At 39.5% G+C, this 23,754-nt stretch overlaps 1 protein-coding gene across 3 annotated transcripts; it reads left to right on the top strand.

Moving 5' to 3' along the window:
* The first annotated feature begins 466 nt into the window (after positions 1 to 466).
* On the top strand, positions 467 to 23,750 carry ccdc186 (coiled-coil domain-containing protein 186). Of its 3 annotated transcripts, none has more exons than XM_029528077.1 (16): positions 467 to 603; positions 1,920 to 2,874; positions 3,271 to 3,397; positions 4,725 to 4,853; positions 6,317 to 6,529; positions 6,925 to 7,044; positions 7,747 to 7,851; positions 8,441 to 8,539; positions 9,887 to 9,973; positions 10,065 to 10,207; positions 11,500 to 11,755; positions 11,910 to 12,099; positions 13,300 to 13,380; positions 13,612 to 13,840; positions 18,976 to 19,195; positions 20,934 to 23,750. In XM_029528077.1, the coding sequence occupies exons 2-16, from the start codon at positions 1,973 to 1,975 to the stop codon at positions 21,015 to 21,017; spliced, it is 2,985 nt and encodes a 994-aa protein (XP_029383937.1). In that variant the 5' UTR covers positions 467 to 603; positions 1,920 to 1,972; the 3' UTR covers positions 21,018 to 23,750. The 3 variants fall into 3 exon arrangements, with proteins under 3 accessions (XP_029383937.1, XP_029383936.1, XP_029383938.1); XM_029528076.1 differs by having other exon boundaries at positions 13,300 to 13,398; XM_029528078.1 differs by lacking the exons at positions 18,976 to 19,195; positions 20,934 to 23,750 and adding exons at positions 15,196 to 15,225; positions 15,964 to 15,986 and having other exon boundaries at positions 13,300 to 13,398.
* The last annotated feature ends 4 nt before the right edge of the window (positions 23,751 to 23,754 follow it).

The raw sequence follows: 23,754 nt of genomic DNA, 5'->3' as shown, positions 1-23,754 counted from the left end.
CTTTTATGCAACAGCTGCAACAATTCCATCTAAGCATTATATGGCAAGTGAAGCAAACCATGTTGCTATTCAGTGCAAAGCCATGCTTTTTCAGTCATTACTCAAATAACAGCTACAGCGCCACACTGGTTCCAATGAACGAAATGAACGAGTGACTTGAAAAAGGATTCGTTCATTTTACTGAATGAGATTCAAAGAGCCAAGTCAGTAAAAAGATTCGAACATCCCATCACTAATACGTACATTGCTGAAACTACAGTCTAAAAAAAGTGTGGCTGTATTTAAATCTTCAAGCTGTGGTGTGTCTTTTGGAGTCTATTATGTCTATTTCAATAGTTATATTACAATTCCTTTTTTTATTGCACAAGGGGGGGGGGGGGGGGGGGGGGGGGGGGGGGTCTCATGACGCAACGTCTGCGTAATTTCTTGCTGTCCTCTCATTGGTTTATATCGCCTCGTCGCTTCTCCGCAGTAGCCATATTTGTTGATGTGTCATATCAAAGTGACTTGTTGGGGCTATCAGCTGGTTAGACAGCAAGTCCAAAAGTCACTCTTACACCGATCATCTTCGCGTCGTATGACACCATGGGCTTTCCTCAGTCGGTGGGTGAAAATTAAACCAGTCTTTTATTATAGCTTTGCTTGTCGTGTATGTCAGATGCTAGTCTTAGCAACGTTAGCAGAAGCCTGAGCGGACTGTACTTGCAGCTAGCTAACGCCTCTCTTATCGACGTTAGCCGAGCTAGCCGAAGTAAGCACACAATATGTGTCTGCTGTTGAGATCTGAAAACATTTCAACCATCCATTGTTGTTATGCTGTTTTATAGTCTTAGTCCGTGCTGCATTTTACCCCAGATACTGTGATTTTGCCACTGCATTGCCGTGGCTAACCAAACAGATAGCAAGATAAAGTCAGCATTAATGTTTATTTTAAGGTTAAATGTGATGCAAAATATAAAAGACACTCATCAATCCGACGCTTCGACACCTGAAGGCTGCAATTTAACAAGACTGGTCACCATTATTACCTTTCTTACCAAGATTGTGTTATGGTGTTATGGCATGACACCTGCCACAAGAGCATCATCACTAGTGCATCTGTTGTAGCTGTTAACTGCTTAGCAGCCTGGGTTATGTTGTTACCACATTTCACACGATCCTATTAGCCAAGCACAAAACCTCCAGCTGTTGTTATAAGTTCCGAAGATTTTGCCGACGGTGTCCATTGTAGTGAATATGGAGATGATGATAGAGTAAAAGAAATTGGTTGGACGAACAGCGAGGATTTCGACCAGGAAACATGGTGTGACAGATGAATGGGCCTCAGCCACTACATAGACGGCAAATCCTTGTTGTATCCAAGATTGTAGGTATAGTTTTAAGGTATTAAAGTGTAACTACTGCATGACCTTTTTGCTGTAGTTTCATGAATGCTTCACATTGAGTCTGAGCTTCTCCCATTGTTGGCCTTTCAATTGATTTTCGTGCATCGTGAATGTGTTTTAAGTGTCTAAAAAATTTTCGTGGTTTGTTTTTTTTTTCCAAACCCATATTATATGCTTGTTCGTGGATTTGTATTACATATAATCTTCAATACCTATCTTGATTGTATGACCTTCTGCATCACACACCCATATGTGCAACTGCATCATAGGTGTTGTCACAGCAACTCAGTGTGTATGGCTGTTTGCCATGCCTTTGAGTTATGTGTTGCTTTGCAGTCACAGATAAGCTTGCAAATTACCAGAGACATGCCAAGAGGAAACAGGTTTTAATAGGATGTTTATTGTCATGTTTTCTTGGCTCAACACAAGGTTTTCTATTGTATTTTTGTTCTATTGGTAATTTCCAGACAAGGAAAAAGTAATCATACAATGTAATGCAAATCTCTGTGTTTGCTTTTTTCTCCTCTCTGACAGATTTAACAGAGGGAGGGACAGAGGAACAGCCTGGTCCTGCTTCAGATACGCACATGATGGAAGGATTAGCGGTTGATTCTGTGTCTGAGGGATCTTCCCTTGTGAATCAGCTCAACACCCCAGCCAATGTAGGAAATGAGGAACAAATGTCTCACAATGGTGCAGACGAGGCAGAAAAATTGAAGCAGACGACTGAAACACTGCGGGAAAATGAATTAATCAGTACAACAGTTGCTGAGACAAACTTAAAGACAGAGCCAGAAGCTCAAATATCAAGCCAGGAACAGGTGTTCTGGAAAGAAAGGGATTCTGATCCAAGCTCTCAAAATGAGGATGTTGGAGCCTTGATAGCACCAGACAGTTCTTTAGATGATGTGGTGGAATCCTCTTCCTCTGTTCTTGAAGGCACAATTGAAACCTTATTGAATTTTGATGAAGCCAAGGTTCCTCATGCCACCACTCCCATCCACAATGAGCAGCCATCAGTCTTGGTTACAAATTGCTCCACAGAGCCATCACCTGCTGATGATAGTGGTTCATCCTCCTCTTCCACTCAGAGCATTTCCAAAAACTCCCCTACTGAATCCACAACCACCTCTGGGATTTCTAATGGCCCTTCGACCCCTTCCTCTGACACTGTCAGCTCATCTCTTGCTTCCAGCCCACAAACCAGTGCCAACATCTCAGCCTTGTCACATTCCTCGTCGAGCCCGTATGACACTGATTGCACCCGCAAGCTTATTTCCCAGATCCAGCGCTCACTGTCACAGGAGTCTCTGTTGGATGAGCTTGAGTCAGAGCTTTTGGCTTGTCAACTGCCTGAGGGTGAAAATGGAAGCGAAAGAAAAGGGAGCCCACCTGTCAATGGACTTCCCACTGACCAGGAGGGCTGCATGGTGGTCTTTGAGAAGTGTGTGCAGTACAAGTATGCACAACAAGAGAAAGCTATTCAGAGGTAAACTGCTATTGCTATGAAGTTTAAGTTTACACACTCTGGTTTCAGCTTCAGGTTCAGGTACTGTTTGTAAAGTGATTATCTTCAGTTAAAATGGGCCAGTTTCACAAGAGATTAAACCATGTGCTATTGTTTTCTTTTTATTACACCTTATTTATATAATAAGTATTAAATCTGTTTTCATGAAGCTGACGTGGCGGAATAATAGTAGTTTAAATTCTAAGCAGTTTATGGCAGTACAATTGGCCCTTTCGGCTAAATGACACAAAGTGACCCAGATAAGTTCCTATTCAGTTCTGTCTTCTGGCCATAATAACATCAGTTGAAATTCTTCCGTGCTTTGTGTGAGCATGACCTGAATTAGTATTTTGTGTGTGTGTGTCTGTGTGTGTATAGGTTGCTTGAAGAGAACAAAAGACATCAAGAGCTGATCCTTGGTATCTGTTCAGAGAAGGACAATATGAAGGAAGATCTGAAAAAGAGGGCGGAGACAGAAAAGCAGCACATGGCCACCATTAAAAAGGTTTGTTTCATTCACTATTGTTTATTCATGTTTGTCATGGTCATCCGGCATTGATGGATGTAGAATGATGATGTCTGAATAGGTCCCTTGATGTTGAGTGAGGAAGTGTAGTGCGCTGTTGTGTTTTGTCTGATATCCTGTCTGTGGCGAACGTTGACTTCCAACTGTGATCATAATAGCACTTGCTGTTTTGAAAATACTCCATATATTCACGGTATATTGTTTTTATAAGGGGATGAAGGGAGACATACAACCAGTTTACAGGGGACCTAAAAAAAACACTGGTTGCTTATTAGATTAGAGGATTAGTGGAGGATCAGTGACCCCCCCCTCCCCTTTTTTTGCACTAGCATTAAAAATGTGTGTTAATGCAGTATTTCCTCATTCAATAGACATACAACATTCAATTTTGATCGCTCAAAAAAGCAATTGTATTGTATTATACTATAATACCGTCTTTGTACATATATAATTTTAAAGACATGTAAAGATAGTTGCATTTGAAAAAAAATGAAGAATGTTGTTGCAGACAGCAACAACAAGAGGACAAGCCGTGACCAATGATGTCAAACAGCACTAATCACAGGGACACTCAAATTTAATTAAATGGGGGGCCTTTTACAGCTAGCAGTTCAGGAAGTCAAACAAAGCAAACCTGGTGGGGAGAGCAAAACGTCCTTCAGCAAGCTACATGCGTTCAATTGGTGTGAATCATGTGCTTTCAATGACATTTCTTGCCTGTGTCTGCTACCATTTGATTTATTTAGCATACCATCTAGCTGACACTCCTAAGTACAAGTGCTTTTCTGTTCATACGGTCTGGTCGAGCAACGCTGTTGCTCGAGAGAGAACAATAATTAATTAATGCCTTCTTGGTGATGGCATTGGTTAAAGCATTGTGCAGGGAAAAGGATGAAAGAGGAATTCCTACAACATGCATTGAATGCATTGCCAATCTGTTTTATTTCTTTTTTTAAATTTTAGCTTTAAGCATGATATAACAGTAATAATAAAAATAATCATACGTCTCTTATAAATGGTCACTGCAGAATTTATCAGAAAAATTATAAAAGCAACAGTCAGTTTATACTGATAATTTGTCAGGAAGGAAGATATTTTCTGTTATGTAATTACTTTCAGCTCATCTCACTAAACACATTCATAATACAAGAAAAAGGGAAAACTGCCTTCCTTTCCCTATGCTCATAAAAATGACTTTCAGTATTTTCTGTCAGGTGTCATCCTGTGTAGCTGGTTGGCCAGGGTGTGGCCCACACTACATATTACGCTGCAAGGTGTTAACTCTCTGTATTTCCTGTTTCTGTAGTTGGAGGGCAGGGTGGAGGAGCTTCTGAAAGAACTGAGGGAGTCACGTGAAAGACTGATTCACCAGGATCAAGCTGCTAAGGCTGCCTTGCAGCAAATGCAGAAAGAGATGGCCTACCGGCTAGAACAGGTATAACTGGGACTTAAGGAGTCAGAGACTCCTTGATAAGATAATCATATAGCGTAGATTTGCACCAGTCTGACCTTTAGTTGCATGTCTGGTTTTGTTGTTTTTAGCTACAGCAATACTTTTATACAACAACAACAACAACAACATATTCTTGCATTAATAATGTCCTGACTGGTTAAAAAGACATTTTAGGGAAATTGTACTGTGGCTGCTAAACCCTTGAAAGGTTAAGCAGTGCTTGGCCTCTGACATAGGATGGTAGTGCTGTCTGGCATGTAGTGGTATTGTATTAATGTATTTATACATTTAGAAGCTCAGGATTCAGCTCCTGTGGTCCCACTGAGCCAGCAGCTTATCACAGGAAAATGCAGAGCAACAAACTAATGAAAGCATTTCGAACTAAATTGCATCACTCTGCCCTATTCATTACCCATAACACATACTGTAAATGTGCATTGTGTATTAACAAAAATGAGATATTCATTATTGGAGTTAAGAAACAAATATAATTCAGGGTTGCGATTAATGTTTTATTAATTGCCTCAATTTGCTGCATCATTATCATGGACCACTGCATTAGTATCTCTGATAAATGTATCTTCAGAATCTCTATCTATAAACTAAGTTAATACTTGCATATAAATACCAGTGAGAAATCTCCACCGCCTTCTTATAATCCAATGTTTTCATTTTGAGAGAAAAAGCTATTACTAATACTGAACAAAGTAAAATTGCTTTGCTTCCAATTGGCCAAAAATACGTTGTTTGTCTGAAACACTGTATCCCACATATCTTTCAAAATGTTTGCATTTAGTTAGCAGTGGATCGATGAAGGTCTTGGCATGCAGAACTTGTGTTATTGCAGATTTAATCACTGGTTAAGCGAATAGTGCATGAAAGCAAATTTTTCATCCAATAGGTACCTGGTTGAAACCATGCATACAACTTTCCTCTAGAGAGTTTTGTCACATGCCACCATTTTTAATTTCGCTGTTCAGTGAGCAGTATGAGGTAGATCTTGAGCTCAGTCATCCTTCTCTAGACTGTCCCACATATCAGTCCTCCCTTGTAATAAAATGTTGACCAAGTCCTAATGAGCTATTTCCCGGGTCTATAAAGGGTTTTTTTTTTTTGTTTGTTTTTTTTTTTTGGTGGTGTTGTTATTTTATTATTTATTCAGCTCTGTGCCACCTCACTAATTCTTTTTTTTTATTTTATTTTATTTAGCTTATTATTATTTTTTTTTTTTTTTACTTTAAGATAAACTTTGTGGGGTCTGGTGCACATGTGATATATGAATGTGTTGTAACACATTTTGCTTGTCCACGTTGAACTTATCAGCAGGATAAGCCTTATTCTCTCCACTGATTTATCTTTTGGCTCAAACTGTCTAAGCAGCTCAGTGACTGAGGTTTAGTAAAAGCATGAATAAAACATTCTTGTGTTGTAAACATCCATCTCAGGCTAACAAAAAGTGTGATGAGGCACGCCAGGAGAAAGAAGCCATGGTGATGAAATATGTGCGGGGCGAGAAAGAGGCCCTTGACCTCAGGCGGGATAAGGAGGGTTTGGAGAAGAGGCTGAGGGAGGCCACCAAGGAAGTAGACCGCCAGGCACTGCGAGGTAACCAGCTGGCACAGGAGAAGGGCCGGTTGCAGCAGCTGTATGATGCCAAGGTAAAAGCTGTGTCAGTGAGATTATACAACAGTTTTGATGCATCTACTTATTGTTGTGTGTTTCATTTGGTCAGTAGAATGAGTTGAGTATATTTTGGTAAGGGAAACATTAACATTTAAACCTGCCACACTCAACTGTTTGTGATTTCTTTGAATGTTAATATTTTATATCACTTTGTCAAAGTAAACATTGTCTAGTGCAAAAACATTTTTATCTTGCTAGTCTACAGATTTGAGTCGGTTCCATTTGGAAAGTGTATGTGTTGTGTAAATATGAACAAATGGGTAGATAAAAACCATTGATACAAATAATTTAACAAATATCTCAGCTCAGCCAAAAATCTGTTAGCTGCCTTATATTCGTTCCTTTCTTACCCATCTCCTTGTACTCTCAGGAAGGCGAGCTTAGCAGGTCCACTCGAGAGGTGGAAAAGTTGAAGGAGGAGGTCAACTCCCATCTGATCAAGGTCAAATGGGCCCAGAACAAACTAAAGAGTGAAGCAGATGCACACAAGGTAATGTACCTGAGTTCATTATGCTTTCATGTTGGCAACAACCAGAAGGAAAATGAAAATTGGAATCAGCTGATACACAGAATGCAAATAGCAAAATGTACACATTTACATGGCAAGTAAGTTGACTGAGTAAGTCATTGTGACCTCAGTTTATTTGCATATAACATATCAATTTCTACCAGCATATTTAATTATCTGGTTAATGTTGATTTTCTTAATCTGCCACCCTGTTGTTTATCAAGTGTGCGCCTGCTAAATATTTCCCAGACATTTATAACATCCCCTTCTGTCATTTCATTTGCAGCCACTCCATAAAAAAGACATGATTAGATGGGTCTTTTGATTGAGGGGTGAAATGAAATGGGGAGAAAATAGTACTGTAATGATCCTGCAAGAAAATCATCATTAACACTGTAGCTATTTTTGAAATTTTCTATTACAAAGTAATGGTTTTATTTTCAATTGCCCTCCAGCAAATACACAACCATAAACAGGCAGTGGCTGCTCAAGGCTACTGGAGCAGAGTTTGTCTCTGTGGTTCAGTTGATGTGTGTGTGCGTGTGCGTGTGTGCGTGTGCGTGTGTGTGTATAATTCATTCTCTCTGTATATGTATCTGCTGGTAGAAAACAATGCAGTCTGAGTCGGAATACCATTTTCAGTGTTTTAGACTGACAAATGCACTCATATTTCTCTGCGTGTAGGAAACTAAAGACAAGCTGAGAGAGACCACATCCAAACTGGCCCAGGCCAAAGAGGAGACCGAGCAGATCCGCAAGAACTGCCAGGACATGATCCGAACATATCAGGTCTGTGAGACAACATGACACCGTCAGTGACCATATTAAAGCAGGATTGATTCTGCTACAGAGGAATGGCAGTTTTCATTTGGACCTTATGATGGTAGTAAAGAGCTGCCTAAGTTCTTTCTCTGGTGGTGTTTAGTTTGAGCAATGATTCTTTCATCACTGGTGTTTTTATCAGAGCACATATACCACATGTTGCCACCATATAAGTGATCAAGAAGACTGAAACAAAATGACATGAAACGAAGCCCCTCCCCCCAAAAAAACAAAACAAAACATTTTAATTTTGTATTATCAGCCTGTTAAAACACTAACAAAATGTAATAACAATGTAAGCCCAAAATAAAATGACCCAAAAACCAGAATTACCCCAATATATTACAGAACTGAATATTATGTCTCGGTATCTGATTTTTAGTATCAGTTGCTTCGCCCTACCTCTGTCTCATCTTCCAGGAATCCCTCCTTTTTCCTTGCTAGTGTTCCTTATTTCTCAGCCTGTCCTCAACTCCTGTTCAGCTATTGCTTCCTCCCGTCATCCTGCTTTATATTTTTTATTTGTGTTGTCTTTTACCCCCTCCCTCTCCTCCAGGAATCAGAAGAGCTCAAGTCCAACGAGCTAGATGCTAAACTGAGGGAGACCAAAGGAGAGCTGGAGAAACACAAGCAGGAACAAACTGACCAATTAGAGGTGATAACCAGCATGCAAGCATACACACACTTGCTCACACATGTATGAACACTGTCATGTAAACTTAAGCCCATCCACTTTTCAGCTTGTCCACAAAGCAACATGAAGAAACCACACCATTTCCATTAGTAGTTTTTATGTTTGCTGTGCAGTTGTTGCCATACTTTTCTGTACATTATGTTTCTATTTACACAACACTGTCACAAATACAACACAAATAGCTGCAGTTTGTTATTAATTCAAAATTATATATGCAATCTGTTCTGCCAGGCCATTATTCTGCCTTTTATTGCCAGCTCTTCCAGTAAAAATGTTTATTTTCAGCTTGTTTAATCAGTTTGAGAGGTATAATTGCCTTGACTAAGGATGTGTAACAAACTGTCACATAGACTGCAGCCAAACATGCATTTACACAGGCGCACACATGGACTCACTCCAAATACAATGGCCTGTTTTTCTTTCTTCCCCTTTCTGAAGAGGGTCACGCATCAAAAAATAAGTGACCTAGTACTAATCTTGAAGCAACAACCGGTCATGGCCTTTAAAGCATATAGGAATTTGTCACAAACTAGAATATTGATTAATTTTTTTGGTGGGGCTGAAAACTTTGAGGCAGAAAAGATTCCCAATTTTTGCTGCAACACCCCGAGGCAAAAACAAGGTTTAAACACATAGAACCTTGATTGTTGGAAGATATCGTATGGCGTGAGCTTTTGTTTACTTTGCCTTGTTGTTGTGTCTTATTGTTATGCTCAATGGTTGATGCAGCACAGTAATAAATAATGCAAACAAAACAATTGAGTTTCCATTACTGTCTGGGCACTAACATTAAATCAGGAGGGGAAAGGACATACTGAGGAAATAGATGGTAAATTTGCTGGCATCTCTTTCACTGACAGGTTGCCTTGGTTACCACCAGCTACTAATAGCTTCTTGGAAAAGTTGATGAGCTCTAGTACCATTAATGGTTTTGTTTAAAAACATGAGGTGAAATATTATTAAGCTTTGCTTTCACATGCTTAATGACTGCATAAGCAAAATAACTTTAATGAATGCAACACTTGCCAGGAAATGCATCAGCTGTGAAATGATGCTACTGTAAGATTTTCCTTTCAAATGAAATATTTTCTGTTAAATTTGACTTAGGTTTAGTTGGTGTGTAAAACTAGTGAACTGAATTGGCAAAGTGTATTCTATCTTTGTTGTTACAAGTAGAAAAGAAATGTTTTATTGTTAGTTCTTCTTTTACAAATCTGATTCAGAGATATAAAGCCAGAAACAGTTTTATATAAGTTTTATATATTATCATTGACAAATATCTAATATAGATCTCAATCCACGTGACAGGTTCATCGGGTGAAGGCCAAAGAGTTGGAAGACCTGAAGAGGAGTTATAAAGAGGGCATGGATGAGCTCAGTACTCTACGCACCAAGGTTTGTCATTCAGACAAGTGCTCTAACATCCATGTGTGCACATAAAAGCAGGTTACCTCTATAAGTTGTTGTTGATGTTGGTGGTGTATAGTTAAAGTGTTTAGAGGACGAGCGTCCACGCTGGGAGGACGAGCTGACCAAGTACAGGGAGATCATTAACCGGCAGAAAGCTGAGATCGGCCGGCAGAGAGACAAGCTAGAAGAAATCACTTCACTTCAGGAGCAGCATGAACGGTACATGTACACACTCACCTTTACTCTGATCATCTGCAGCAATAAGTTAGATTTGTGACTTTCTTTTAAAAAAGTATGTGCTGCCTGAGCTGTATATGTTCACCGCTTGCCGTAAATATGATAGCCAAATGCCCATTGGACAGTTGTTCAGCATTTTTTTTTCTTAAATATTCGTTGTCTTTTAGTTTTACAGCTATAAAATGCAGCCCAGTAACACTGAGCTCATTGACATTTTCTAGTATAATATAATTAAGTGACTTCAACATTTATATGCATTTTAATCTTGACGAAATGTAACTGCTTTTAATATAGTTCTTGTTCATTTTTTCTTATTTTTTCCCCCAAGTACCTTATCAGAGCGTTTAAAGATAGGCCAGGGATAGATATAGCACACAGGGCAGAAAGGGACTCTGGTCCCTCTGTGGGTTTGTGGCTCTGCTGGCCATGTGCAGATGACTTGACAGAGAAACTTTTCCACTTTTTGAAATACTGCTTTCTGTGTCTGCCAGAGTGCCATAAGTATGTGGCGCTGACCCAAACTGATTTATGCAAAAGCTTCTCTATGTTTTTTTTTTTTTTTTTTACTGCCTGCCATTTTGTACAGAAAGTTGTTTATCTTCCACTATGTGCACCAAAATGTTAAATTGTTGGCATAAAAAAAAAAAAAGAGAGAGTAAATGTGCCACTGTTCCTTTGGTCCATTGACAACTTCACTGCCAGTGATGACTGTGATCTTCATTCTAATTTGGTCTGCATCTGCATTTTTCCAATGAGATCAATGTAATTTTAGTCCTTCAGTTAGCCCTCCCTGGAAACTAGTTTGTCAATCTTTGAGTTTTACCACTGTGAGGTAGGTAGGGCAGTGTGGTGATACACCGCGTCTTAACACTTATTATGATCTGCTTAATTTTTGGAAATTAGAATCAAACTGTTTGTTTTCGCATCCCTGTAATTTCAATGGTCCTTTTGAATGCAGATAAGAGCTTAATAAGATTATGCTTATGGTTTAGACAATGATCATATGCAATCAAAATAATATTGTAGTGAAAATTTAACATGGACCCATGTTTCAAACATACCCTGTCCTGCTAATGAATAGTTTGACTTTTTCTTTGAAATTATTCATTTTAATTTTGCCTGTTTGTGTCATTATGCATTGCACATTTTTTTGTGTTTTTTGACTTACTGTTCTCATAATGTTATGTCCCTTTATAGTCAGTGAAGTTCATATATGAACACCCATTTAATATGAGTTATCTCACTAACATCTTATCAATCCTTTTTTGGCACAGTGACAAACAGGAGATCACATCTCTTCGCGAGGAAGTGGACGGCCAGACCAATCAAATGGCTGACCTCCAGCGTGATGTACAAGGCAGCAGGGAGCGGGAGGCTGAGTTACTGGGCTTCACTGAGAAACTGAGCAGCAAGAATGCCCAGCTTCAGTCCGAGAGCAACGCACTACAGTCTCAGCTGGATCAGCTCACCAGCAGCTTCTCAGATCTCCAGGCTGAGCTGGAGGAGACCAGCAGGAACCTAGATGACAAGGTGAGGGAATAACTGTCATTTTTTAAAATTTATTTATTTATATAATTTTTTTTTTATAACAAGCATCCAACCATATCTTGGTACTCTGTTGTGGCTGTTACGTCATTTTTGCAGTATTAATCTCATTACCTGCTCATCCCCATTAATTGTGCAGACACGCCAGCTGAGACATGAAGAGGTGCTGAGGCAGCAGGAGGTGCAGAGCTTGCAGGAGACACAAACAGCACTGCAGACAGAGGTGACCCAACTAAAAACCAGAGTTGAAGAGCTCCGAGATGAGCTGGTGACTCAGAAAAGGAAACAAGCTGCAAACATCAAGGACCTGACAAAACAACTAACACAAGGTGAGAAAACCATCAGAGACTTCTGCTGTTTCATCATGGTTCAGAAACACGAGGCCAATGCAAGTTATCAATGCCAATAGCCTTTATGGAAGATCTATTTGATTAAGCATAGCAAATTATTCACTGTGTACACATCTCTTTGATTTAACATCTTAGGTGAAGGCAAAAGCCATTAACTTTTACAAATAATAGTAATTGTTTTAAATTGTGTACTGTTTGGAGACATCAAAGCCATTATCCAAGGCCTTTAAACTATAATTAAAGTACTGCTGCATCATATAAAGTTAACATATTGGTCTAGATGAAAAAAAAAAAAAAAGAGACAGATTTCCCTTAATCTGCTTTCTCTTTACTGCCATGACTATCTTCATTATACAAGATCTTAGCTGTGAGACTGACTCACTGTACTCAGGATTTGATGTCGGCATACATGCTGAGATTAAAAGGGGAAAGTGAAGGGCAATATGAAACAGGGAAGGTGGGTGTGTTCACATGGTGCCTATGTTCCTATCATACAAGGATTATACTAAATAGAGGGAACAGCCTTCTCTTACTTTGTTCTCTGGACACACAGTATCCTCAAGGCATGAAGTTCAGTGGTGTTATCTTGTATGCAGGAGAGAGCCTGCAATCATTCATCAGCGTTGCACTTACACTTTATGACTACTTTACAGTCATTTTCAGGCCAAGGTGTATGCATGGAAGATTTGCTGAGCTTACATTACTGTTCAAAGGCAACCTGCGTTGCATTTATTCACGTAGACGCAGGAAAGCCGAAGTTCTGACTTCAGTCTTGTTTTGGGCCTGTTCTAAAGTCAAGTAAAAATTAAGTGCACATGTAACTTCTCAAAGTCAGAATCCTAGTTAGTTATTTGGCTCAACCAAGGCGTGTCTTGAGGAATATTTTGCTTCCAAAACTTCAATAAGCCATTTATTGTTGAAGTTATTTATAGTTATTTATTAAGTAGAGCTGGTTCCTCATTACACCCTGATAGATTGAGACATGCTAGTCTGTATTTCATACAATTGAACTAATTTTTGGGGGTTTTCATTTTTGGTCAATAATTTTCTGAATACATCCAAAGATTTCATTGCATCAAATTCTTAGCCTTGCCAACTTCTAATCCTATTCATACAAGCTCATTGTTGTGCCTCTTTGCCAGTTCATAGATATTTGCTTTTTTTTTTTTTCATCTTTAGCCCGTAAGAGACTGGAACAGGTTGAGAATGGAGGTTGCGACCGGGATGCCAGCAGTATGGGCAGTCGCTCTAGTTCCTCAGGTACTACTCTTGGATTTGGTTAGTATTTGATAGATACAGTAAGTGGGGTCATAAAATGGTGTTGATTTAATGCTCTTGTGTTTTAAATCTAAATCTCTTAAAACTCTCTTCTTTTGCATAATTTATGACCGAGGGATATGGCAAGCTAAAAAATATTGAATCATTTTGTTGAAACGGTTCACAGCTTGTTGACCAAAGTTATTCTCTGATTCTGTCCCCTTCATTTTCCAGGCTCCTTAAATGCACGTCACGGCGGTAGCAGCGGTGTGGAAGAGCGGTCGCCGGAAAGCCAGTCAGGTCCCTCGGTGGTGGTCGTGGACAGTTTCCCAGAGGTTGACAAGGCTGTGCTAGTGGAACGCATTGTCCGTCTGCAAAAGGCCCTGGCTCGCAAGCAGGAGAAAATTGAGTTCATGGAGGATCACATCAAGCAACTAGTGGAGGAGATCCGCAAAAAGACCAAGTGAGTGGCACAAGCCAAAGTACAGGGAGCAGAGAGAGACAGAAGGTGGGAGTCTGTTTTATGCTGGGCTTTCAGGGTAATTTGATTTCACTGGTGAAGCTGGAGAAAATCCTCCAAACCTGAAACGTCCTTAACAGTTTTGATGTAACAGAAGAGCAGGAATAATGTCAGCACTTGTGTAATACATATACAAGAACGCACAAACGGCTGCCACGGTCATATAATCATATAAAATATAAAGTAAGAAAATATAAAAAGCTGCTGATTAATGAGAGAATCTTTAGGAAGTTCGAAGTTACCGTGAACCTTCACATTTTAGTAGTCACTTCAGTTGACGAATAAAGAACCAAAATAAAATAAAATAAAGAACCAACCAAGAATAAAAAATAACGATCTGACAATTTCCTGCAAAGTGGACAAGAGCAAAAATGTATCTTTATGCAGAACATATATTTTCCCATTTGTAAAGTTCAACAGCTTTTGGTAGTTAGAAATATTTGTTGATACAGTGTAATGTTTTTTTTAATATTTCAGCACAGATTGAGGCAAACAATATGCAGGCCTGGTTGTACACAGGTTGTCGGCTGACTTTGACGGACTGCATATGCTTATACACACAAATCATGCCCCCTCTCCCACCTTCTGTTTCTCTCATCCCAAGAATATCCACACATGCAAACATTGCATTTTTTATTCAAGACGAACAACACTCAGAGCTATTTATAGGAAAGTCAATGGGAGGGACATAAAGCCTCAGCCCGATTCCTTAATGATGATCCATTCATATTCAGGTCATCTCCATAAACTAAAAAGAGGGTGTGAAGGACGTTTGCACCGTCTTTATCACATCACCACTTCCTGTATACTTGGAGCCTTAAAGTGACACATTCCAGGACAAAATTTGGTATGAACATGAGTTTTCTATGTGGCATAATCTCATAGAGCCAAGGGGACTAATCATGTGGAGACGTTTTCTCCCACATAAATTAAAATGAGCGGAATCTCATTCATTAATCAGATCACTTCATTCAGTTCATTAAAGTTTTGTACCACATTCGCACTTGTTGCCAGTAGATGTTAACAATGCCGAGAGATATCCAGTCAACCTAGTTGATTCTACTTGGATCAGCTCTTTTTCTTTCTTCTCATTTGTTTCCCAACTGTACACTTCGATTGAATCCATTAGCCTCAACCTAAATTCAAGAGTTAAAATTGAGGACAAATCCCACAGTTGCCAGGCTAAATTTAGCTCCACAAAGTCTCAGCTAAGGCGGGGGGGGGGGTGTTACACTACCCAGAATGAAGATGTGAGATGTGAATTTGTCCTTTTTGCCTTTCTGTCCCTATCCCTTCAGGGCAGCCTGGTGAACACGGGCGAGATAACTGTAAGCCTGAAACAGGTGATGAATAGAGAGTAAGAGATGTGGAAGCAGAGTAGGATTGGCTGAAGAAATTCAAAAGGCTCATTTTCGCTTTGAGTTGGCACATTCACACCACTCTGTTGTATGATGGATTTGCATCTTTTAGCTCATTGAGTACTTATATTATATCCATTTGATACTCACGAATACCCTGTAATTAAATATAAGTATATTGTTGAACTTTTGGCTGTTAGGAATGCATGCTCTTGAAATAAGTCCCCTCTAATTTTTCACGTAGATAATTGAATGAACATGAAACTTTCCACCATGAATTAATGCAACAAACTGCAAATATTTATTATTGTGTATAAACCTAACGACACAGCCTGCAGTTTAGTTAAGTCAACATTAGATTTTAGGACAAATTAATTGGCAGCCTTAACACAGTATTTCCCTCTAATCGTGTTACATGGAGCTGTTCTTCAATTGACAGCAGCTCTTATGCACTTTTGACTGATTCATTCTCCATGTCAACTCATCTGTACTCAACGGTATTTGCTTTTCAGAGCTTGTTGAAACAGCATAGTTGCTTGCTCAAATTATAATCCCATACAATTATTAGATTATTAATTATTCAAGAATCACAATGTTAAAGTGACAGTTAGGACAAAAGAAGAATATAAATGCATATTTGTATTAAGGAAAATTATTCCTGAGCCACTGGTTCCTCCTCATACAGCTATTCTTTCCCATTCACTCCAGTTTGAAAGTCACCTACAATTGCCAGCAATTCATCACAATGAACATCAGATAGCCCATTGGTGTGTATATTATGTTTTCAGAAGGACATGTTTATGTGCTGCTACAAAGTCAAGTATGAGTCATTGCTGCGATGTTCATACAGTATATTTAATGTGTAGTAAATGAGCTAAAAATGCAGAAATGGCAGCATCATCGTTCAAGGTGAATGATGTCTGTCCTTTAGCCCCCACACCCGGTTGTTATGACTATTAAGTGTAGATGGTTGATGGTTGAATTAAAATTATGCTGATACAAAGCAGATGAGAACAAAGCAGGAGTGTTTCTCTGCACGAGATGTCGGTGGCTATTGATCTGGGTGAAATAGATGCTCTCCTTTTCACCCAGTTAAGGTTTTAATAGATGATAACTGCAAATCAAGCGATGTAAAATTTGTTGGTGGCTACCATGGGTCAACATCTGCTGAAAGTGTTGAAATATAGTATAATAGATCTTGTTGAGATTTTTGTGGGATTTTTGCCTCATTGGCTTCCAGACTTTTTCCTTATTACTTTAGATTTTTTTGGTATGAAAATGCCAGTGGCGCTGATGTTTTGTAAATATTACAGTGGCCAGATTTCAGTTTATTTATTTGGATATGATACATTTGACAAATGTACTTGTTGTCTAGAAAATTGCCCTTTTATGTTTTACAGGTTGATCTGTGTAGTTCTGAATACAGTAAAGATACAATATGGCTTTGATAAGTGAAAAGACACAGGATGTCTCTGAGTTGTACTCTAAAGCAGAATTGCCACTTTCACTACATGCATGTTTGACTTGCTGCCCTCATTCCTCACTTTTTAAGGGACATTTTACTCACAAATCCAGGAACAGAATCATTTCTTTGTTTAGTGCCCTGCCCGTCCACCAAACTGTGCATGCCATTCACTGCACCACATGGCCACATCTTTAATTTTTGTCACTTTTTGTTTTTATTAAACACTGTCGTGATGGAACTGGGGTCGAAATATGGACCCTTACAAGTCTTGTTAGAGGTAAGTCTCATTTTGTGTCTGTGCAAGCCCAGGTGTGTGTGTGTGGATGGGGGCGATTTATGATTGTTTGTAGTGCTTGCATAGCTTCCTTTTATTTATTTATCTTTTTTACACCATAGATTTATGTGAAATTATTGTATTGACTTCTGTGAGGAGGAGGAGTACTCATTACTTTTCACCTCCATACTCAGGACCGGTATATGGCTTAAAATGTAAAAAACCTCAGAATTGGCCAATTCATGTGTTCTATATGTGGAAATGCCTTTAACAGAAGTCATTGGCATGTTTTCAACCCTTCCAGGATCTGTTTTAAATGTAGTTTTTCTTTTTTCTTTTCTTTTCTTTTTTTTTTTCTTCAGTAAACAGGGTCTTTTATAGATACAGGTAACGTCATGCTCAACAACTTAGTGTCCCACATAAAATGGTTATGCTAAACATTTAATATGACCATCTGATGCTGGTGTATTTATCTAGATTGAATCCATGATGTAGGCAGGTTGTTGCCAGAATACAGCATATATATTATATTTACCTCACAAGAAGAATCACGGCACAAAAACAAGACGTAGCAAGCAAACTGTGTTTTCATTCATTTTCATTTCTTGTATTGGCCTGGCTTTAAGTGCTGGTTTTTTGTTTTTTTTTTCTCCCCCTCTCTCTTTCTTTCGTGATTGAAAGTTCCATGGTAATAGAAGTAGTATTAGTGGCAGTCACTGTAGTTGCTTTAGTGGAGTTTGCAATTTTGGTATTCACCCCCAGTGAATCTACAATCATTTGTCCCTTTGACAATCTTCTAATAGCTTCACAAATCATGCAGTCATCTGACTCTGTTTTGAAAAACTTACGTTCTCTGTCTGGAAATCACACTGCAGAATTGGATTAAATGGTCAGAGACGTCCCTGTGCTCAAAGCTCATCCTGCAGTCACTCAGACACGACCTGAATTTGAGCAAGTGAACAATGCCAATAGGGGACTGAATGTGGATGTTTCGGGGTAATGCTTTGGGTGAATGGCTGGGTTAAGAGCAGATTTACAATATTGACTACTCTTCTGTCTTAAGGGACTGTTGGCATTCGGGGTAGAGCAGTTCAGGCCTGTCTTTACTTGCCCATGCACTCATATTCTCTGCAAATGGTATCCTGTTCCAAGCTTCTGCATTTTTTTTCTCATTTATTCCTTGAGTTTAGGCTGAGCATCTTCACCCTCTCCTTTTGGTTTTTAATAAGACTCGTATTTTTCCTTCCGCTCGGATGCATATTAAGACCAAGGTAATAATGTAAGGTTAATAAAGTTGCAATCTTAATGACAGCTTTCTGTAATGCTCCTCCTTGTCAGTGTTCTCTGAGCTGCACTGGGAAAATTAGATCACTGCAAGTTTAAGATGATTAAGCTAATGGACATTCTTCTCCCCCTCGCTTTCTCTGACAAAAACGTATCTTAACCTCAACACCTCATTGTCATTGATATAAAAATATTATCAACATGCAAATTGAGCCGCGCAAACATAATGGCATGGATTAAGTATCTGAGCTGAACATACAACATGAAACATACATTAATGTACATAGTTTTCAAAAAAAGTTTCATTTAGATCTGTTACTTTGCCTGAAATGTAATTATGTGACTTCCAAATGAGTGGCTACACTCAATCTAATAATAAACTGGGCTAGTTTACATCTCTATCCTGACAGCCCACTCTATAGTCACTGTTTTTGTCTTTGTACCGTGTGCCCAAGAGTTCAGTAAACAATCCCGCTGGAATTACTATTCCAGTAACGTTAGCTGCCTTTGCTCCCGGGAACGGTTTTATTGCTCTGTAAGAGTTCTCGTGCTCCCACCTGTAAATCCCTTTTTCTCAATTTTCTTTGCTCAACAATCTCTGGCTGGTGCCACACATTCGGTTGGTTTCCACTCCTTTTTGAAGAACATAGATTGACTCATCTTCCTCAGCTCACCTCCACCCTTCCTCCCCCCACAGAATTATCCAGAGCTATGTGCTAAGAGAGGAGTCGGGGGCCCTTTCTTCTGAAGCGTCTGACATCAATAAGGCCCACTTGAGCCGGCGGGGAGGCATTATGGCTTCACTTTACACCTCCCACCCAGCGGACAGCGGGCTGACCCTGGATCTGTCGCTGGAGATCAACAGGAAGCTGCAAGCTGTGTTGGAGGACACACTGCTGAAGAACATCACTCTGAAGGTAGCTTTTCGTTCACATGAAGTGTAGAATGCAGAAAAACTGACTTGAACTAGCAATACTGATGATGTGTGCAGTTTCCTACAAACTGTTGTAATTTGCAGTGAGTGAATGATTGTTTAAGCTCTGATGACCTGAGTGGGTAATTCATTGGCGGTGCCTGTGTCATGCTCTACCTTTGGAGCCACCAAGCCTGATACGACTTGATTATCAAAGGAAAATGTTGATGTTGATCTACACGTAAATGAAAACCAATGCACACAGCAGTACTTGTAATTCATGTGGCAGCAGTTCACTTTCCCATCACATTTTCATCCATGCATGTCAATCTGACTGTAATTGTGTATTTACTGTTATATTAGTGTCCTTAGATTATGCATATATTAACCAAATACACTTAGCATTTAGGGGTTTTTCCTTTAGTCCTCATACCTGCACCAGCCCAGGAGGACACAGGATCCCCAGACAGAGTGTGAATTATTTGTGCAGAATACTGATGAAGAACTTTTTAATCCGTAGCCTAATGAGTTTGGTCTAAAAGCCAACTTACTGTAGCTTTACGCAGAAGTACGAACTAAGTGTCCTCTTGTTTGTTTTAGAAAGGGGGTGTAGAAGTGATGTCACAGCTTACATGCCCTTTACTGAGGGAGGCTGTCTGAAATTCAGCAGCGTGTATCACGTTTTCTGTACGTATATGACTTTATATTATTATCTGACAGGCTGATAGTCCTGTAAGGACTGTGTTCTCAACAATCAACTATCTGTTTTATAAAGGCAGGACACGTTTGGAATTCAAACCCTGAATTATTGATGCTGTCACAAAGTAAGGAAGCCATTCCTCACTAGTTCATGAGCTGAAAAAGTGATTTAAGTCCATATTCGAAGTGAACTTCCTCATTCATCCTGTGTTTTGATGTGAGCTCCTGCACCTGATGCTCTTTGGATTGTTTTAATTGAACTGGGATTTGCAGCTTGACCAGTTTTTCTGATATGTTGGTTTTAAATGAATGAGTTCGTTCCGCTTCTCATCTCTCAGTTTACAATAGCCACACGTCTCAGGAGCTGATTTGCCCAAATGGTACGCTGCGCCCATAAAAACATGAAGCACAGCTTAATTCCACTCGACTCAAATGCAAAGAAAAATCTTTGTGAGAGTTTAAGCATGTAGCTATAGTGTGTAAACATCATTCAGGTATTTTCGATGCTTTGTTTTTTTATTTACTTGTATGTTGGCACTGCATGTGTGTCTACTGTCTCCCTTTGATTTTGATGGATGTAACCAGCTGCACTATAGATTAACATGGAGCACTATCATTGGTTCCTGGGGGAAATATCTGATTCACTATCCAGGAAATGCTCCACTGCTTTCACCGTCTAATTTTAAAATTTTGTCTGTCTGCCCATCCGTGCAGGATACGGTGAGTTTATCAGAGTTTTGTCATCAAAACAGCTGCTAGGCCATAAAAATCCAGAAGAAAGCTGAGAGGGTGAATGAAAAGTGTTAAAACCAAACACATGGAGAACCTTTTAGAATGAATCGTGTATTGTTGGTTTCCTTACTATAATCATTTCATTTGTTGTTCTTAAAAACAATCTTGGTTTTGCACTGCGATACCAATGACCCGTCCTTCAACATCTGCAGACTGGAGATGAAGTTAACATAATGCAGAGATTATTTCCCTGTAGAAATAATCAGCCATCTGTTGTATTTGTGTCTAAAGGTCTTTACTTTCTTTGGCAGGAGAATTTGCAGACACTTGGGGCTGAGATCGAGAGGCTCATAAAACAGCAGCGAGATCCTGAGGATGGAGCACGGAGGAAGTGATGTGCCTGAATCGCATCATTTGAGATGTGCACTCTCTCGTTCTCTCAACGTATGATGGAGCAAATTGAATGTCAAAAGCGCCAGTAGCACCTCAGGTTGCGGTTTGGAGGACCTCCATTTCTGTCTCTCGTAGAGTATTTCTAAATTTCTGAACTGTTGCTGTTCCACCTCCATCTCCAATCTTACTTTTGGCTAATGTCCGTGTCCCCTGAGCCTTGCCAAAAGAAAAAAACGAGTCAGGCCAATTTCTTCAAGTTTGAGAACTAATTAACTGACAATGCCATAATTATGAATGTAAAGCAAAATCACGCTGGGAAATGATAGCAAAACGGCAGACTCAGATGGATCAGTCAGGCTGGCGGTACATCTCCTGGTACATTTCTCTCATAGTAACAGCTCTGTCTATCATACAGCAAGTAGATGAGATGATATGATCATCGCCCAGCATGTGTTCTCTGTGTCTCACGATGTCCATCTGCCAAAGCCAAAAGTGTTTCTGAGAGGCTCTTCGTTCAGCTTAGCTTCCCTGCACTCTGGATGTGTTTGTGGGCACCTTGTGTGTGTCGCCATTTTTCAGAATTATTTTTTTGCTTTGCACAGCACTTCCAACCAAGCTGAGGAGGCAAGATGCCTCACATCAGCAGACCCACTCGTGTGTGTGTGTGACACCAGTGCTGGACTTAAGGACGCAGTGTGCATCCTTGTAGTGTTTCAAGCTGCCAGCATCACTATGCCATCAGTGTGAATTCCTCGTGAGCTGAGTAGAAATCAATGACAAATATATTCTGCTAAGGTTGAATTGTAGGGCTGGTCATATGTTTGGCCATTTTGAATGTGATTACGTTTTTGGTGTTGTTTTTTTTTATTCTCATTTTCATTGGCTTCAAATTTTTATTTATGTTAGACGGTCTCACCTGGTGTTTTTTTTTTTTTTTGTTTGTTTGTTTTCTTTGTTTTTTTTGGGGGGGGGGTGTTTTGTTTTTTTGTTGTAGCTCTATTTTACAATTTCGGCTCTTTGCGCTTAATTTTAAATTTATGGATACATTTAACATTTTTGTCTTTCCCTCATTGTAATCTTAATGCTCTTGTTGCACCGACTTCTACTTAGCAGACACATGCCTCTAAATATGTTCCTATTTCAGCTTCCCTCGTGGTTTGCTAGCATCGTTAGTGTTCCTCATTTCATTCCACAGCTGCAGAGATGCGGCCGGCAGAAACATCAGATCTGGTGGAGGGAGGAAAGACTAAAATGTTCAGGTGCTCCTGTCTGTTTTTCTTTGTGGTGTTGCCGAGTCTATTGAAGTACATCAAATGTAGAAGAAACGGGGAGCAAAGATCTGTAGCTGTAGCTCAGGAAAGATTGGAAACTCCAGTAATATACCCAGGGACAAAGTGCAATGCTGTTCCTTTTTGATTGTTTTGTTTTTGTTTTGAATGTGTTTCTGCTCCAGTATGCTGTATGTTTTTATGCCTGTGTATGTGTAACATGAATATTTAAATGTCCAAACTGTGTGTGAGACAGAGCTCTATGTGTGCCTTTTAAACCTCTCCAGCTTTTGTGTTTACACCTTTTTGTACATGCTTTAGCTATCAGGGCTTCTAGGCTTTTACAAGATTGTCCATGAGGTTTGTACCTTGCAGAGGTGCCGTTTGCATTTAGAACAAGTGACCGTCAGCCACACGAACACCGCTCAGCCATCCACAGTAATCCTTCTGTGTCTCTTTCAGTGCATCATACAAACACACAGAATAAAGGCCATAGCTCACATAGCTACACCTGACAGTAACGTTTCCACTATCTTATAGCAGAAGCTGTCACAAACAGCACCCATATCTCCTCAAACAGGCCCTTGGCAGACATGAAGGCTCCTCCTGTACACCCTGAGGGTACATTGGACTCGCCTCACTAAGTGTACAGAGTTTCCAGGATCAAGGTTACCGAGCCCTTTAAGCGTGCCTGGTGCTGCAGTGTTTGATGAATTTTTATTAAATCCAAACTCATTTCAAAATCCAATTGTACAGATGGCAAACCTCGAGCTCACACCTTGATATTCAAACTTATTAACCTCTTCAAAACCTGATTCAACACTAGTTCAGAGAGGTAGCAGTCTTACAAAATTTATGTTTCTCTGTCTGTCAGACCATTTGAGCTGCATGCTGCTGAGTAGGTGAAAATATATATATATATATATATATATATTTTGTTTGTTATTCTTGTTTGTGTTGTTTTGAAGTGTCTTTGGTGCAGAAGGAAAACACGTTCTATTCCGAGACGTGGCCTGGGATTTCATAACGAATTCCTCCTAATTCCCTAAGGCATGCTAATACGCCTCCTCTGATTTGGTCACCTGTCAGATTTATGCTGATCCCAGATTTGACTCGCTGCCAAAGCCTAGAAATGAAGTTATGCTGCAGCATTGTGTGGATGAACAAACAGCACCTCGTGTGTCACTGTATGGATATGAAGAATTTGTGTTCAGTATGTGCAAGTGTGGAAAGGTGATATGAAATGCCAAGTTTGTCAGTTTTCTGTTTCTTCCTGCTGTGTAATTATTCCCTGTGGCTCTGTTTTGTGGACTATTCAAACTGTGATGATAATATCCATTTGTAGATATGTCATTCTGTAAAATTATGATGAAATGTTTTTAAAAAAATTGATTCTGGGTCATGTTTGTATATATGGTGTTCCCATGGAATAAAAGGAGATGAGTCTTAACTTTCTCTTGAATGTTCCACA

Source organism: Echeneis naucrates, chromosome 19 (assembly GCF_900963305.1).
Source record: "Echeneis naucrates chromosome 19, fEcheNa1.1, whole genome shotgun sequence".
In the NCBI taxonomy this organism is placed as follows: domain Eukaryota; kingdom Metazoa; phylum Chordata; class Actinopteri; order Carangiformes; family Echeneidae; genus Echeneis; species Echeneis naucrates.
Note: the sequence above shows the minus strand (reverse complement) of the source record. Positions and strands in the feature narration are given on the sequence as shown.

What these genes read in the sequence shown, in the direction of transcription:
- ccdc186 (XM_029528076.1), top strand. Translation starts at nt 1,973, where the DNA reads ATGATGGAAGGATTAGCGGTTGATTCTGTGTCTGAGGGATCTTCCCTT. An exon ending in TCAGTACTCTACGCACCAAG is followed by an intron (nt 9,974 to 10,064) that starts GTTTGTCATTCA and finishes GGTGGTGTATAG; the next exon opens with TTAAAGTGTTTAGAGGACGA. An exon ending in TGAAGAACATCACTCTGAAG is followed by an intron (nt 19,196 to 20,933) that starts GTAGCTTTTCGT and finishes TTTCTTTGGCAG; the next exon opens with GAGAATTTGCAGACACTTGG.